This window comes from Periplaneta americana, chromosome 15, assembly GCF_040183065.1.
Source record: "Periplaneta americana isolate PAMFEO1 chromosome 15, P.americana_PAMFEO1_priV1, whole genome shotgun sequence".
Taxonomy (NCBI): domain Eukaryota; kingdom Metazoa; phylum Arthropoda; class Insecta; order Blattodea; family Blattidae; genus Periplaneta; species Periplaneta americana.
The window spans coordinates 69,805,756-69,822,077 of NC_091131.1; the positions used below are offsets into that span (position 1 = coordinate 69,805,756).

The 16,322-nt window shown below is 35.1% G+C and overlaps 1 protein-coding gene across 1 annotated transcript in view; it reads left to right on the forward strand.

The window, feature by feature from the left end:
• Positions 1–3,210: 3,210 nt before the first annotated feature.
• Positions 3,211–16,322, forward strand: part of lok (ovarian-specific serine/threonine-protein kinase loki) — a 34,084-nt gene continuing 20,972 nt past the window's right edge. Inside the window, exons 1-2 of the mRNA XM_069847633.1 lie at positions 3,211–3,404; positions 15,418–15,678. Of these exons, the coding sequence (XP_069703734.1) occupies positions 3,284–3,404; positions 15,418–15,678 (382 nt within the window). The 5' untranslated portion in view covers positions 3,211–3,283. The remainder of the gene's footprint in view (positions 3,405–15,417; positions 15,679–16,322) is intronic.

Below are 16,322 nucleotides of genomic sequence, written 5' to 3' on the forward strand. Positions count from 1 at the left end.
GAGCTCCTGGATTGTTCTAAATTCTTAATATTTTCACAAAAATTTCCGGAACAACAATTTTTATAATTAGAGAAAATATACGGCAAATGTTTTGATTTTGTAATACTGCAAGCTGAACTTCGGAGCCTTTACAATTCAGACTATTTCAAGAGAAAGAGTTTGGGAGAAATTTACCAGTTCTTAGTTTCAAATGGTCTTCAAAACGGTGTACAAGAACTCCACAGTGCATTAATTTTCAGTGTTGAAATGCATAAAAGATTCCAGCAGAATTCTCAAGGGGAAGAACGTCTTTCTGCATTAGCAATAATGTTGGTGGAAAAGGATCTACTCTTAGAAATGAAAGTGAACCCAACTTTCTTTGATAGAGTCACAGAGGAGTTCTGGGGGGAGGGGGGAGGAAACGAGGGTGGAATTTTGCTTCAAACAGTAGGTGAGTTTAATTATTTAGGGTGCTATTCATAGACATTTCGCAGCACGTGCTACGAGTGTACTAAGCTAGCCCCGGCTATCCACTGGTTACTAGTACAGAATTCTAATCATATCCTATTGCTAACACTGGTTTATGAATACGAAAAACGCTGATCATCCACCGGAAGCCCAGCTAAAAATGTCTATGAATATGGCCCTTCATTAGTTAAACTAGGATTATAGTTTAGTTTTGACATTGATGTGTCATTTTTTTTTTTTTTTTTTTTTTGTATTTTAATTAATTTATTTTTTTAATGTATTAAAATTCCAATTTCATAAAATAAAATATTATTGGTAATATTTAAACTAGTCCCTGATCATAGGTACATTTTAAAAAGTAATTTGCGTTTATTTAAACACAATATACCTAGGCACACGAAACACACATATTGCCAGCAGATACTATGAAGAATGATGCATGCCATAGTTCAAAAGTCACAATACGCCATTGAATTGCCACTACTTTTTCTGTTTTGGTGAATTTTTTTTTTTTCCTCGAACAAAGGATCCTCCCATGACTATGCGGATTTGAGAACAAATAAAAATGCCCTCTTTTAATTTTCCTTTACTCAACCTCGAAAATTTATTTCTTAGATATTGAAATTCATTCATATTTTTAGTAATTGCTTCAACAAAGTTTTCCATGAAGTCTAACTGGATATGTAGTGGTAGAAGTGTATTCTGTTTGCATTTTATTTAGAAGTCCAATTATTTTCAGCTCTTCACAAATTTGCCATTTATCCTTGTTCTGATTTATTTCATATTCACAGTATAAGCCACTGATATCGAGGGATAAATGTGTCTTTTGTTAGGTAGTAATATGGCTCTGAGGAGTAGGTATACGAAGAAGCACCACTCATTAGGAGGAATGGGTATGTTTCCTACCTACGTGGAACATAAGCACATTTATAACACTATTATTATATCGATAATCTAAAATATTGTTATGCTTCGTCTTGCATTGAGACAATATTGGTGTGACGGATTTCAGTGTTAAAATTCGTGTGTTGAAGCATGCACCACAGTGTTTGCACAATGCATACACCTGCGCATCTTGTGGTGATACATCCATGATTCTCTTGCTAATAAATTCAATATTATAGGGAGATCTAAGGCATCCTGTCTATGACTTGCATTACGGAATGCGCGCTAGTTCGAATCCTTATGGTGGAAGAAGTTTTCTCATGAAATTTCGCCCAGTGTATGGGACTGGTGCCTACCCAGCATCGTGATGTACTTGGGGAGCAGCGATAGCGAAATCCGGTTTCAAAAGCCAGCTATAACATGGGGGGAGGAATCACTATTCACACGTCGCTACTTTTAAGGTACGGTCACACGTCGCTACTTTTGCAGCAATGCAGTACAAAAAACTGCGCAACTCTCGTACTGCGACGTGTGAACAACGGTGCAACCCGAAAAGTAGCGGCTGCCGAACCTGCTGCCCGCTACTTTTCCATGCTGCGTGCAACTTAAAAGTAGCGACGTGTGAACAGGGTTCTCAGGGTTGCAACCGCAGCATTTTTGATATCGGTTTTGTTGAAACTTTTGCTGCGGTTGCAATCAGTGTTACCACCCAAATATGCCAATGATACTTTTACTGTTTGGATATATTGTAATGTTAAATGTGATGAAAATAAATTATTTGTAACAGTTATTAAATACACAACACAGTCTGAGCATAATTGCTGACGATATAATTCATTTTTTTAAATTTTCCGTAGCGTAGTTCCAAACAGGAGGGTTGCCAACATTGATTACGTGAATATACTGTTGGTTATCATTTAAGTATATAGGCGTTTTTAAAAGCTTTATAGTAAAAAAATGTCAATTTCTGAATACTAGATACGACAGAAAAGCAAAGGTGAATGTTACTTATGTCCCGCCCACTATAGGAATTGCACTTGAACTGCCAACATAGAAAACAAAAAATCACACTCAATCGCTTTCACATTCATCTTGACGGGATAATAAAAGCCTAAACTAACCTAACCTAACCTCGTCGGTGTCTATTCCAAAATCGGCGGAAGTCGCTTAACACTCAGTGGGCGGTGGATACTCTACATTGACCAAAGCAAATAATAGATAAGGAAGCTTTCGCATGAATTTCTTAATAATGAGAACATAACCATAAAATGTATATTGAGAAGTCAACACGGAGATGGGAACCTGCAGCATGAATGCGGCTGCAAAAGTAGCGCCTTCCGTGTGAACAGACTCGCAACCTCCAGTTGCAACTTTTGCAGCACGAAAAGTAGCGTGCAGCGCGCTACTTTTGGCTTACGTGTGAACACGACATGCAACTTTTGCAGCTGCAGTATAAAAGTAGCGCTGCAAAAGTAGCGACGTGTGACCGTACCTTTAAGCTGCGCGCAGCATGAGGAAGTGGCGAGCAGCAGGTTTGGCAGCCTCTACTTTTCGGGTTTTATCCTCTCAGGGTTGAACCTATGTTCACACGTCGCAGTACAAGAGTTGTGCAGTTTTTTGTACTGCAGCGCTGCAAAAGTAGCGAAATATGACCGTACCTTCACAATAATAGCGGTCTAGTACTAGTCTCTTTATTTGTCTATGTTACCGCCAACTCGGGACAGATTCTAAAATTGGTGATCGACGTCGGTTAACTAGATAATTTAAATTATTTTATGTTCTGTTGAAGAGAAATTTACGCTCCATAAGGGAATTTACATTGAAGGAAAAGGGAAATATTGCCAAAAAGAGTTACCATCACTGAAGGTACGTTAATGGTTGAAAGTGAAGGCTATAGGTGCATGTAGAAATATTTTTGATTTTGAATGGAGCGATTTGCAAACGTGTTATAATGTTTAGTCAAAATTTACCAGATACACAAAACGCGAGAGAAGAAATTTACAGTCAAGAAAATGGAAGTCCATATGTGTGGGGAAAATTGTATGCAATGAAGGAAAAGTTTATGTCCTTAGGTAATGTTAATTTAGTCTTAACAGCCATTTTTCCCCTGTTTATTGTTGCATATTAAGTAATATTTACACATGTTCAATTCATAAATTTAATTATCATCATGTTGTAATTATATTTAAATATATGCCAAGGCCTAGGCCTACTTACAATTTACTTCTAAGTTGAAGTGAATGGCAATAATGGTAAGGAAATACGTAGTAATCTAAAAAGCACACCGAACTTTGCGAGTGTTTTTGGATGTTGTACTAACTTTTATGTTAAACTTTGAGCCTAAAAAAAACCTGTATCACTTCGTGCACGCCGTTCTAGTCAAAGGACTTGATAATATTTTACAAAGAAACACGCTGAAAAATAGACGTAACGCAGTGGTATAAAATAACGGGTAGAGAAAGTCAATCAAACTCAATGATCCGCAGGACATTAAGGACATATAATAACTATAGCCGCGTCCTACCACTGCAGTCGACCAGATGCCAGAGGAAGGGCAGAAACAACACTAAAGCCAAGTCTCCATTGTCAGTCGAAGTTAAGTAAATGCCAGAATTTGAAAATCAGAAACAGTAGGAGAGTAAGTAGGTCTGTGTCCCATTTCCTTTAGGGCTCTTTCCGACATTGGGTGAAACTTCGGTATCTCTCCACACTACACACAGGAAAGAAAACGCACTTACATTACTGAATTCACATTCTTTGGCTTCACATCGCCCAGATAACCTTTTCACATACCTCGACCTCACGTCACTTAGTTATCCTCTCATTTAATCCATATAACCCATAACGAAACGCAAATCAGACGTCAGTCTCGTGTGTGGTATTGGGAGCTATCGATGATTGGTCCAAGATTGCCTTCACAACTCACGGAAATCACCTGAATACTATCATATAGGCCTAGGATTAATGGTCTCAGTTTAGGAGACCGAGCCAATTGGCTATTTATATTGGCTGTTGTATATTTGGCCTTTCCCTGGAAGGAAAACATTGATATCTTATTTTGAGGGTTTGGATTATCAAAGCTTAGGAAGGGTTTGTAATAGCTGTCAGATTGGGGGTGCGGAGTGGGCATGACTTAGGGCCTATACCTTCATGCTGACGACTGAGCACATCAGTTGCTAATAGCATCATCCTTAATACTTAATTTCCAAGTGGACTATGCACAAAGCCCAGATTCATAAATCTTTCTGGGGGTTGGGGGTCGATATGATTGTTACCCACGTTGTGTGGATTGAGTACTCAGTCACTAAATTCTAAATGCTGGATCCCAGGAGAACTATGCATGAAACCGATCCGTCAGTCTTTCCAAGGTGGGGTGGGGGGGAGAGAAAGGTCTGAATGCTGACTGAGAGATCATCAAGAATGGAGGTAGTTCTAAGTTGTAAATTAGGATGCAGTGAAGTTCGAACTGCAAGGAATTGCCAGAATAAATTATCATTTGTAGGCTGTAACGGAAATGTTACTTATTTACTATGCTAAATAAGTTGTTTGAAAATACTGGCATGACTTAGTATGTGTGTTCTAAGAAACATTTCTATAGAAAATTCATGTTTATTTTAGATGGCAGTGTATAAAAACCATTATGTATGTACGGGTTTAGAACACCATTATTTGATCTACATAGAGTGGAATTTTTTTTAGGCAATGAATTATTCGTAAAGTTTACGAAAAACCAGTAATCACTGGATTTCATATAATTTATTTCCAAGAAATCGTCTGCCCAGGCATCCTTAGTTACCAAAAAAACACAATAATATTACACATGCAAGAATAGTAACTGATTACAGTAAATGTTGTTGTTGTTTTCTAATGTCAGGTGTTTGACAATAAAGTCATTTGACCTCTTGCACTCAAATATTTTTCAAAGATATTATCATGACCAGCCACTGAAGCACAGATTTTGAGGTGTTCCGAATCCATTTCTTGGTTTGAGTTGCACAATGGGCAGTTAGGGGACTGATATATTCCAATTCTATGCAGGTGTTTGGCCAAACAATCATAGCCTGTTGCCAATCTAAATGCAGCTACAGACGATTTTCGTGGTAAATCGGGAATTAACTGTGGATTTTTATGCAGAGAGTTCCATTTTTTCCCTTGGGATTGAGTTATCAAGTTTTGTTTGTTCAAGTCTAAGTATGTAGATTTAATAAATCTCTTCACAGAGTAATACCCTAGATCATATATAAAACAGATTGACCAAGCTTATATTAAATTTAGACGCAACTGGAAAATAACGGACGCTATGCGTCGCTAGTGTCGAGAAATGAGTTTGCAATAACAAACACTAGATGGCAGAGTACCTGAACAGTACATAGAGTAATACGACTGTGGGATGACTTTTTTACGTCATGCCACCTCCAAATTTCTTTCTCATTGTAATGTGAGGTTATGTTACGATAAGGCTTTGATGTGTCGCTAAATTGTAGTATACAGAAGCTTGTTTTACCCAAATTCATCAACACACATATATGACATTTTGGTACATGGCTGATATAATGTTGTTTGCGTTCAATATATAATCTGTCATCATTTGATGTACGAAATCTAATTGTTTTTAATTTTCAGTATACAATACCTCCCTAGCAACAATTATCACAAAATACTAAAAAGAGTAGATTTGTCTGCGTTTGTTGAATGCACATCATGATGCTCACGAAAAGGCACTAATTTATTTTGTGTGAACAAGATTACAATTTTTTAATATGAAGGAAAAGCAGGTATCCCTCTTCTGAAATTTATCCGAAAGGGGAAGAATTACAACTCTCCCCCCCCCCCCCAAACATGTTTCCTCTTTTCTAGGCCTATATGTTTTCATTTTACAGGTGTATTATATGATGCGATATGGAAGCAGATAAATAATAACTGTACGTTTCTCGTCCACATTAAATTCAACGTGTTCATAACGTAGACCTGATATATTGCTTCATGTAGGCTACACAACTGGCAGTGTTCTTTTTACGAATAAGCGGTCGTACTAATCATTTTCTTTTCATCTGAACTATTGCTAGAATATGCGTTTGTGTTTTTATTTGCTCTGTATGTTGTTAAATAACTACTGAACATCGTCTTTGGTTAACAAATTGTTCTAGTATTCGTTTCATATCAGTCTTACGGTATTGAATTATGTCCATAACGTGGGCGAGATATTATCAGGCTGGAAAATTCGCTCTGAATGCATTTTTTTACACAATTATCTAATTTTCAGCAGATTTACGATACCCTGTGCGGTTTCTCTGCCAATGCAGAGTTAATTGCAATATACGGTAATTCTGTTATTTTCCTAACACTTTCATATCCCTTCTCAAACGTACTGATTTAGATTCTTTACCCTACTGTAGGTATTTTGATCTCTACAAATCATCGTTAGTCAAATGAAATAGCCTATAATAGTTGTTTGCAACGAATTAGTAGACAACCTCAATCCCTCCTGACCGCCTCCCTTACGAATTTCTTTCTCACTTTAATCAAATTTACTTTATACTGGTCCTTAAATTACTGAAACTAGTGCTGAGGTAGTTACGGTGATTTCTGAAGTGAAAATCGTTCAATTTATAAGGGTGAAATCAAAAATAACTTTTGTAGCCTTTCCTTGTCCTTAATTGGAAATTTGAGTAACTTCATATGACGACAATATTTCTTCCTTCTTCTACAGTTAACATAATCGCAGATGGGCATTTCTAAATGAAGTTTGTTACACAGAAACCTTTGAGACAATATTGACACTTGAAGTTCTTTATATAGTTCATCTATAAGAGTTAAATTAGCGCTGAGGTAGTTTCCTTCATACTCAGCTTATTCACCTTACATACATGAGTCTGTAACAGGTTAGGTTTGGTCAGTGCTGTCATGGTAATTTTTTTCTTGGCCATACACCCCACCCCTTGTTTTCTCCCTTGAAATATATTTTACTCCCCTCTCTCTATTTCTCCAATTGTCATTTAATTATTTTTTTTAATATTAAAGAAGAAGTAAAGAAATTGTTTTGCTTTACAATTTAATTGTACAAGTTTGATTTAAAGAATACACCATGTAGCACCACCATAGATGCACACTTGTCTCGATGAATCTTGGAGTGTATATTTGCAGCACTTCTTGTTTTTCAACCATTATTTTATATAATTCTGGATTCCGGTGCTGAAGAGGTGGATAATTTTTGTTTATGAACATCAAACAAAATAGGCAGTAGGTACAGGAGGAACAGGAAGGGATGATCTAAGATCTGTATAGATCTCCACGTACAAAACTTAGGCACCCATATGCCGTATGGCTCCTTACAGACAAAATTTTCATTTCCCCATACGATTAATTAAAAAAAAATTGTAGGTTCCATACGATATATGGCCTCGTGTGGCCTCCATGACAGCACTGGGGTCAGTTAGTTTAGGCACTTTTACACCTTGCAAATACAATCAAATGCATCTCCACAAAAAAATGCCTTATAAATTGAACGGTTTTCACTTCAGAAATCACAGGAACCGCTTCACCCAGGTAAGTAGTTAACAGTTAATCATTTCAAAGCTCTTGTTATATTATGAAATAGCATCACACAATGCTGCCAAAATAAATGTTCCCAGTGTTAAAATCACAGAGTGTAAATTTCGCTTAGGACAGTTTTTGCTCTGGAAAATTAAAGGAAACAAACAGTATATCAAACCAGCAGCTGAGACACAAAGCACCTGAAATTCGAAAGTGGTTAAAAATTTTTATATTTCGTTCTTTCTTATTTACCAGCAACAGAAGTACCGATATCAGATTTTTTGCAGAGCTAATATCAGAGGCCCCTCCTATTAGAGAATGTTTTGAATATTATTATATTCTGGAAAACTACATTGGCACATCAACCTCCCCTCCCCCCGCCTGAATTCTGGGCTGAAGCACGAAAATTTCCAAATGTACAAACTACAGATGCGGCAGAATATTACCACAATGGTCTTCAGCAAGAATTTTGTAAGACATATCCAAATATCTTCATGGTCATTATATGTATTAAAATAAAACATATACTACATGTGAAGTACCTACTAAAAATGAGAGAAATAGAAATGGGAAGGACAATAAAAAAAGTGGAATGGACAAACACTAAGAAACTATTCATCTTGAATCAGTATGAACAATAGGACACTTTTTTTTGGTGTTAGTGGTATAGAATATGAAATTAAGTTGCATCAATAAGTTTTTCGAGTTAATTACTTTGTTTGAAACTTGATGAAATTTTATTGTACCTTAACTCAATTTATTAAGGTACAATAAAATTCAAAATAATAACTGCAGGCCATTTTAAAATAAATCTGTTGGATGTAAATTATTTCTTAATTTATTAGGACCATAAAGGTATTGTTACAAGCGATAGATTGAATCATTTTTATCTTAATAATTTAATGTAGGATGATTATTTCGGGAATTGTTATGCTCTAAATTGTGAGGATATTTTAATACTTTTTTAAAATATAAATTTGGAATATGTTTCCAGTTAGTAAAGAGTAATTCAGAGAGACAGAGGTCTCAAGCATATTTATTGATACATGCCAGAATTATTAAATATGAAAAAAAGAGTTCTTGCACTAACATACTGTTTATAAAGTAACCAAATCTTAAGAAATACAGTATATGTACTGGTATTCTATATAAAGGCATAGGAGTGAATATAAATCTGTTTTAAGGAACTCCTATTTAATATTCCTGCTATAGGAACATGACAAAATAAATACAACGCAGCATGGAAGCTAATTCAACTCTTATCGAGTATTGTTGATGAGATGTGTTATGAAGGTAGACCAAATCATTCAATATAAATGTATAAATAGGACGAATAATAATAGATTAATTTCAGTGTATGTAGTATCAAAACTGAAAGCGGTAACTAGTCTATGAATGATGTCTTAACAAGTATAAATAAAATGGACTCTTGACAAGAGAGACACATTTGGCTTCAGTAATAACTAGGACTTCAAGGAATTTATGGTAGCTCACCTGTCAGGCAAAACTCTGAATAGTCAGCATTGTCGAACTATAGAAGCGCGATTAAAAAGTATTTTTTTCCCCACCCATTACATATGATTGCTTTTTTCAAGTCCCGGTAATAACACTATTAAATTAATTATCCCACATATTTGGGTGGTGCCTTTCTTTGTTTCTGACATAATTTATGAGAGTTTCTCTTTTATACTTCAATAGAGAAATACAACTTTCAGTGGACAATGAAAGTGTAACTCTAATGGAGCTCTAAGAACCACAGCATTAATGTTTTCTTCTTTTCTTTCATGCCCTTTAGTTTTTGTTGCAGATAATATCATGCTATTGGATAATTATACATGCACCTTTCTAATAAAATTGGCATATATTTCACTGGTCTCAGAAGTAAAATTAAATGTATAATAGCTTCTCGGTGCAAAATATTTACTGAAAATTAATGTAGGATTTGAATAGAAATGTCACTTCTCAGGCAAGGTTATTCGTGGATGACTGTATAATATACAGAAAAAATTAGTGATAAATCTTATATCACCACCTTGCAAAACTAGCTTGACGTTATTGAAAACTGGACTACAACAAATAAAATTAAAATCAATGTGAGCAAAAGTAAATCAATATGTATCCTTCTGTAAAACACAAAATTAAATTCGTCTCATATACCAATTAAATGGATCACCAGTGTCACAAGTAAACACTTAGGTACTGTATATATTTTAGTAACAAACTGGTTGAAATAAGTCACTAATATTACAAGGATAGCCTGGAAAACACTACATTTCTTTATGCGTATTCTTAAGAAAGCTAACCGAAAGTCAAAAGAATTAATGTACATAACCCATGTTCGGTCCACTGCTGTGGAGTAATGATAGGCACATCTGACCGTGAAATGAGTGGGCCCGGGTTCAAATCCTGATTGGGGCAAGTTACCTGGTTGAGGTTTTTTCCGAGGTTTTCCCCAATTGTAAGGCGAATGTCATGTAATCTATGGCGAATCCTCAACCTCATCTCGCCAAATATCATTTCACTATCATCAATTCCATCGAGGCTAAATAACCTAGTAGTTGATACAACATCGTTAAATAATCAATTTAAAAAAAGACGTCAGATAAGCAGAGGGAAAAAAAGGGAAGTACTACAAATGGCAGAAAAAGTGGATAGCCTATATTGATGTATTTGTTACGTGACATTACACAGGAGATATCACCACATATAGTTGTAAACAACCGTGGATATTTTAAATCTGAAAGTGTACTTTAGTGTAATTTTTTTTATTGGGTTATTTTACGACGCTGTATCAACATCTAAATTATTTAGCGTCTGAATGATATGAAGGTGATAATGCCGGTGAAATGAGTCCGGGGTCCAGCACCGAAAGTTACCCAGCATTTGCTCGTATTGGGTTGAGGGAAAACCCCGGAAAAAACCTCAACCAGGTAACTTGCCCCGACCGGGATTCGAACCCGGGCCACCTGGTTTCGCAGTCAGACGCGCTGACCGTTACTCCACAGGTGTGGACACTTTAGTGTAATCAAGTGTTGCTTTGTATAATAAGAACTGTAGGCACAGTGTATACGGTAAATCTCTATATGCATTTGAAAAGATTAGTAATCAACTTGACAGAAATGTTCGTGTGTCACAATATAATTTGTAATATTTTATTTGTTAATGGCACTATTATTTTTATTAAAGTATGCGATTTAGCAGTTACATGTACTTCACAAATGTCTTAATTGTTTCAAAAACAACTAAATGCATTTATGACATTTGGCACAATAATATGAACATTTTCCATTTTGGTAATAAATTAAGTGGCAAGAAAATGTTCATGTGTCACATCATATAATATTTAATATTTTTTACATTATTAATTATTCCTTTTCATTATGATTTTCTGTTTATATTTTGGAATGCTTACGTTAAAAAACAGCGATGTGTCTTTCATGAACTCCTAATTAAATATCCTGTGAAGATCATAGTTACTTCGAAAATGTTACGTGTGTGACTATGGAATGACCCATCAGTATTGTTAGTATTGTTACAAATTACAAAACCTGAAACTGTTAGAATGGGATCAGGAGTAGTGACAAAAAGTGTAATGTTGTAGGCCTACATCAACATGACTATTTTAATCCAGTTTCTAATAGTTTTTAAGGTTTGAAGGCCTTTTGAGGTAAACAGTATTGAACATGTGAGGGAAGGGCTATTTCTTGGTAATGGATTAGGCCTGTATATTTTATAATATTATTAACTATATATTGTTAAAGTACCTAGTAAATATCGTAATATGTATATTATATAATACTGTAAACGAGACAATATCACAGGCTGCAAACTAGATTATTCTTGTTTTTGTATAATTATACGAACATGTCTGAAATAAACAAGACTACCCAACGAGCACGAGTCTGTGCTCGTTGAGACTACCATTGGTTAGGTTAGGATAGGATTACTTATATATTGTAATCAGGCTATATGCACAAATTTTCCAATATACTACTATCATAACTAAATAGGTAATGTTAACATTAATTTTCATAAGTTTTTGTGGTGCAAATTAAAATAATTCAAAGTAAAGTATAACAAAACTCTGACAACATTATAATTATGAACGTCAAATTCTCTTATTTTATTTATTTTTCAGTGTTTAGTCCCTTATTTCCCATTGTTCTTTGGATTTATCATTAGTGAAATATCAATTAACGGATAAATTATGTTATACACTCAGTTGATAATATAAATAATATTCACGACAAATATATAAAAACAGAAGAGATAACTAATCATAATTTAGCCCACCAATAACTTTATAACATGGTCTAAAAATTCTAGGTAGATTGCCTTTGCGCGAGACTCTGCATTGTATTCTATTCAATACAAAGGCGTACTTTATCTTATCTCTCCGCTTCGCCCACGTGACAACTATAATTAGAACTCCCTCGTTCCTAACTTGCCTAGGTCATATAGGCCAATAATATTTATCCATGGTCATCAATTGTCGACAGTACATACCGTTGCTTATCTCGTAAGCAAGAAATAATCGATTTAGACCGACCAGACCGGTTCAGAGTTCGTGTCTCGTGATGGTGTTGGTCATTGTGCCATCTGTTGACGATTCTTGAACTACATCAAGCCGGCCTCGACTGCAAACCCTAAAGCCTATATAAAAGAGCTATCTGTTAGTATATATGATCTAGGGTAATACGTAGATTTAGTAACAGGTCTGTAAGTAGCAGTGCTGCCTTTCTTTGCTAAAGCATCCGCATTCTCGTTTCCCAGGATTCCACAATGGGATGGTATCCATTGGAATACAATTCTTTTATTGAGTGATATTAATTGAGAGAGCATTTTAGTTATTTCTGCTGTTTGAGATGAAGGTGTGTGTTTAGAGACGATTGATAGAATAGCTGCTTTGGAGTCTGACAATATAACTGCATTCCTAAATTTAATGATGTGGCATAGAAGGTTCCTGAGACATTCACTTATTGCAATGATTTCACCATCAAAACTTGTTGTTCCATATCCAAGTGATCTATAAAGTGAGAAGAGACAGCACGTAACACCTGCACCAGCACCTTGTTCTCTGGAGATCAAGGATCCGTCGGTGTATAAATGAAGCCAGTTTTGTGGAGGGTACCTAATATTAAATGCCTCTAAAGACAATTGTTTCAGTATTTCAGTGTTTACTTCTGATTTCAGTATTTCTTCTGTTAAATTTAGATTATATTCTATATTTAATAGAGTTAAAGGGTTTAGTTTAATTTGTAAGTTTTCTTTCAAATTCGGGATATTGATTTTCTGTTTTAATTCTTGAACAATGGATATGAAACTTTTTTGAGTTTTCAATCTATGGAGAGGACTGTATGAATGCCAATTGTTTCCTGGTAATCTGATAAGTTTTTCATATTGAATCAGTGCTTTTTCTTCTATTGTCATTTTGATGCTGTTAATATTAGTGAGGAATCTCATAGAATCTATTGGAGTTGTTTTGATTCCACCAGTAATGAGTCTGAGAGCTTGGTTTTGAACATATTCTATGTCGTTTATGAAAGGTGAAGTAATTAAAATTTCTCCGCAGTATGTCAGCACTGGCTGTATAAACATTTTGTATGTAGTGTTCAAAGTATTCCTAGAGCATCCCCATTTCTTTCCTGCTAGTCTTTTTAGAAGGGAGAATCTTTTACGAGCTTTTTCAGAAATGTATTTCAAATGGTTGCTCCATGTTAACTTACTATCGAAAATAACTCCAAGATATTTGGATTCATAAGTCCTAGGAAGGTGTTGGCCATTGTATTGGATATTGAATTCTCTTTCTTTTTTACCGAGTGAAAATATTTGGTATTGCTTTACAGTAAATGTATATGTACAGTTTAGAATTGTTTCAAGCCAGGGTATGTTATCATCAAAACTTTATGTTGAATTGCTGACATTAGATTCTGTCATTCCTCTCCTGTGATGGAAACCGAAGTTGAACTGTTCACATTAACGTTCTATGAGCCTTCTGCTGCGAAAGAATCTATCATAATTAGAGATAGCCATAGGCGTCGACTTTGGGGATGCTTTGCATTTTGAACACCCCCAAAATAATTACTGGGGGTGACAAGCACACCCAATATTATTTATATATAGACTTCCGAGTTCCCACAACTATTATCTCATGACAATTTGTATCGTAAAGAGTTTTACGAAGTTGTTGACAATATTGTGAACTGTTTGGATGATTACACTGCCACTTTTATTGCAGGTTTTCTTGTTAAGATTAAGAATTTTATAATTGGTGGTTTGAATGACAGTGATAAGGAACTGGAAGAAATTCTCTCATTTTATAGAGGTGATTTGGACAAGGAGAGACTACTTTTACACAGGGACATGATATTAGATATTGCAAGATAAAAACTGCACATCACAGATATTCAGACTGTTGTTGATCTCCTTCGGAAAGAAACTTTTCTTCGTGACATGCTACCAGAACTTGTTAAGTTCCTGAACTAATTCTTACAATACCAGTGTCTGCCTCTACTGCTGAGTGATCATTCTCATCTCTCCATAGACTTAAATCCTACACTAGATCTACCATGGGTCAACAGCAAATGAATGATGTAGCTGTCATTCATTCTCACAGAGAAGAAGCTTTGCATTTAGATTTGGATGAAATAGCAAATGAGTTCATCACTAGAAATGAAATTCGCAGACATTTACTGTGAAAACGTAATTCGCCGAAGGGCCACCCTTCTGTGGTACAGCATGTCCAGATTTTATTAATCCTCATGAAAAATGGTAGTGTTGTTAATAATGAAATAATTATTGATTAATCAGGTTATGAACAGAATGTTTATGTTTACCAATTAACAATATCGTTTGATGTAATGAAGAAGGACTTTTAACAGTTTCAGCATAAATTATATTAAACTTGAATGTGGTTTTCTTTTTCTGAGTGAGTACCTCCAATAAATTTTACAAGTAGGCGCCTATGGAGATAGCTACTTTATCACAACTTATTAGTGTGTATAATGTGTCAAAATAGAGTGTATCACATTTGCTGGAAATTCTTCCTCTTGCTCGTAACTAACTTAAATAGGCCTTCTTATTTAAATCTATATAATTTGGGTATATGTTAACCCGGTAATGAAAGGCATTTTACCAAACATCCAGGATTTGGTTATTACGGTACACATCCCTTATTGTGTTTAATGAATTTTCCTTGTTTTCGAACTTCCTTTACACTTTTCATAGCTTCTATACTTCACACAACAGTTGTAAATAAATATACCCAGCTCAAAATTATAGCAAACCATGCTGCCATTCAATATTGCATAACTACAGAGATGACATCTCACTTGTGTCACGTTGGTAATGTTATACACTCGTAATGTATGATGCACAGCTTATCATATCATCATCACCCATAAACTGGCAAATGTTACCACTCCTTCCAACAACAGAAACAATGGCGGCTGAAATACTGGGGCAACTTATTAATAAGTATCTCTGTATTTAACTGTCCACATTAGCATATCTGTTTCGCTGTGATGTTTACTTCTATCTTAATTCTTACAGACCTTTCTGATAACGAATATTCTCTTGGGCGTGCTCAGGACTGCACCATTCGAATCTCACGATCACATGTGAAAGACGACGTATTACAGACAATCAGCAAGTTGCACTGCAAAATTGTAAAATCAGACTCAACATCAGAAGTGTACTTAGAAGATCATAGCTTTAATGGGACATTTGTGAACAATGAAAAGATTGGAAAGGGAGATAAACGGATTCTAAAAAACTATGATCTGATTTCATTGGCTTCTGTACATTTCAAAGGTATGTATTATTTTGGAGTGTTTATGGAAATGGTATTATCTCTCATCTTTTTCTTGTTTCTTTACCGCTCTGTTCTCCTGTATTTAGTAATGATATTTGTGCCTGCTATTCCCTTCTTCCCAATTTTTAAACTGTAGTTTGTTATATTTCATTGTTTTCATACTTTACTTCAGTTTTTGTTGTGCATTGTATTTAATAGCATGTCACAACACGTGTAACAGACTGCAATAGTTCAGAGAAATAAATCATTTTGTGAACTTACATAACACTATTTTAGAACATAACAAAACGAGTTGGTTAATCCCGTTAGCAGCTGAAAATGTTACTGATGCATTTCCCATTTTGATATTCTATTTTCCTCTCTCTTCATGAAGCCACACTAGGAGAACATTTTCGGCAGCTACAGATGATGTAAAAGTGAAAATTTTCTGTAGTGATTCATGTAAACCAATAGAACCATTTGCACAAAAAAAGTCTACAGTTGAAAAGAATACTATGGTAATTACCACTATTGCCACTGCTAGTTACGATCGTATTGTTCTGAACCTTTGTTATGTTGCTTAGCATTAAATATTATTATGTCTTATAAAATGAGAACAAAAACATATGTAAATAAATGGAATGGATGGTGGATGTATATTTCT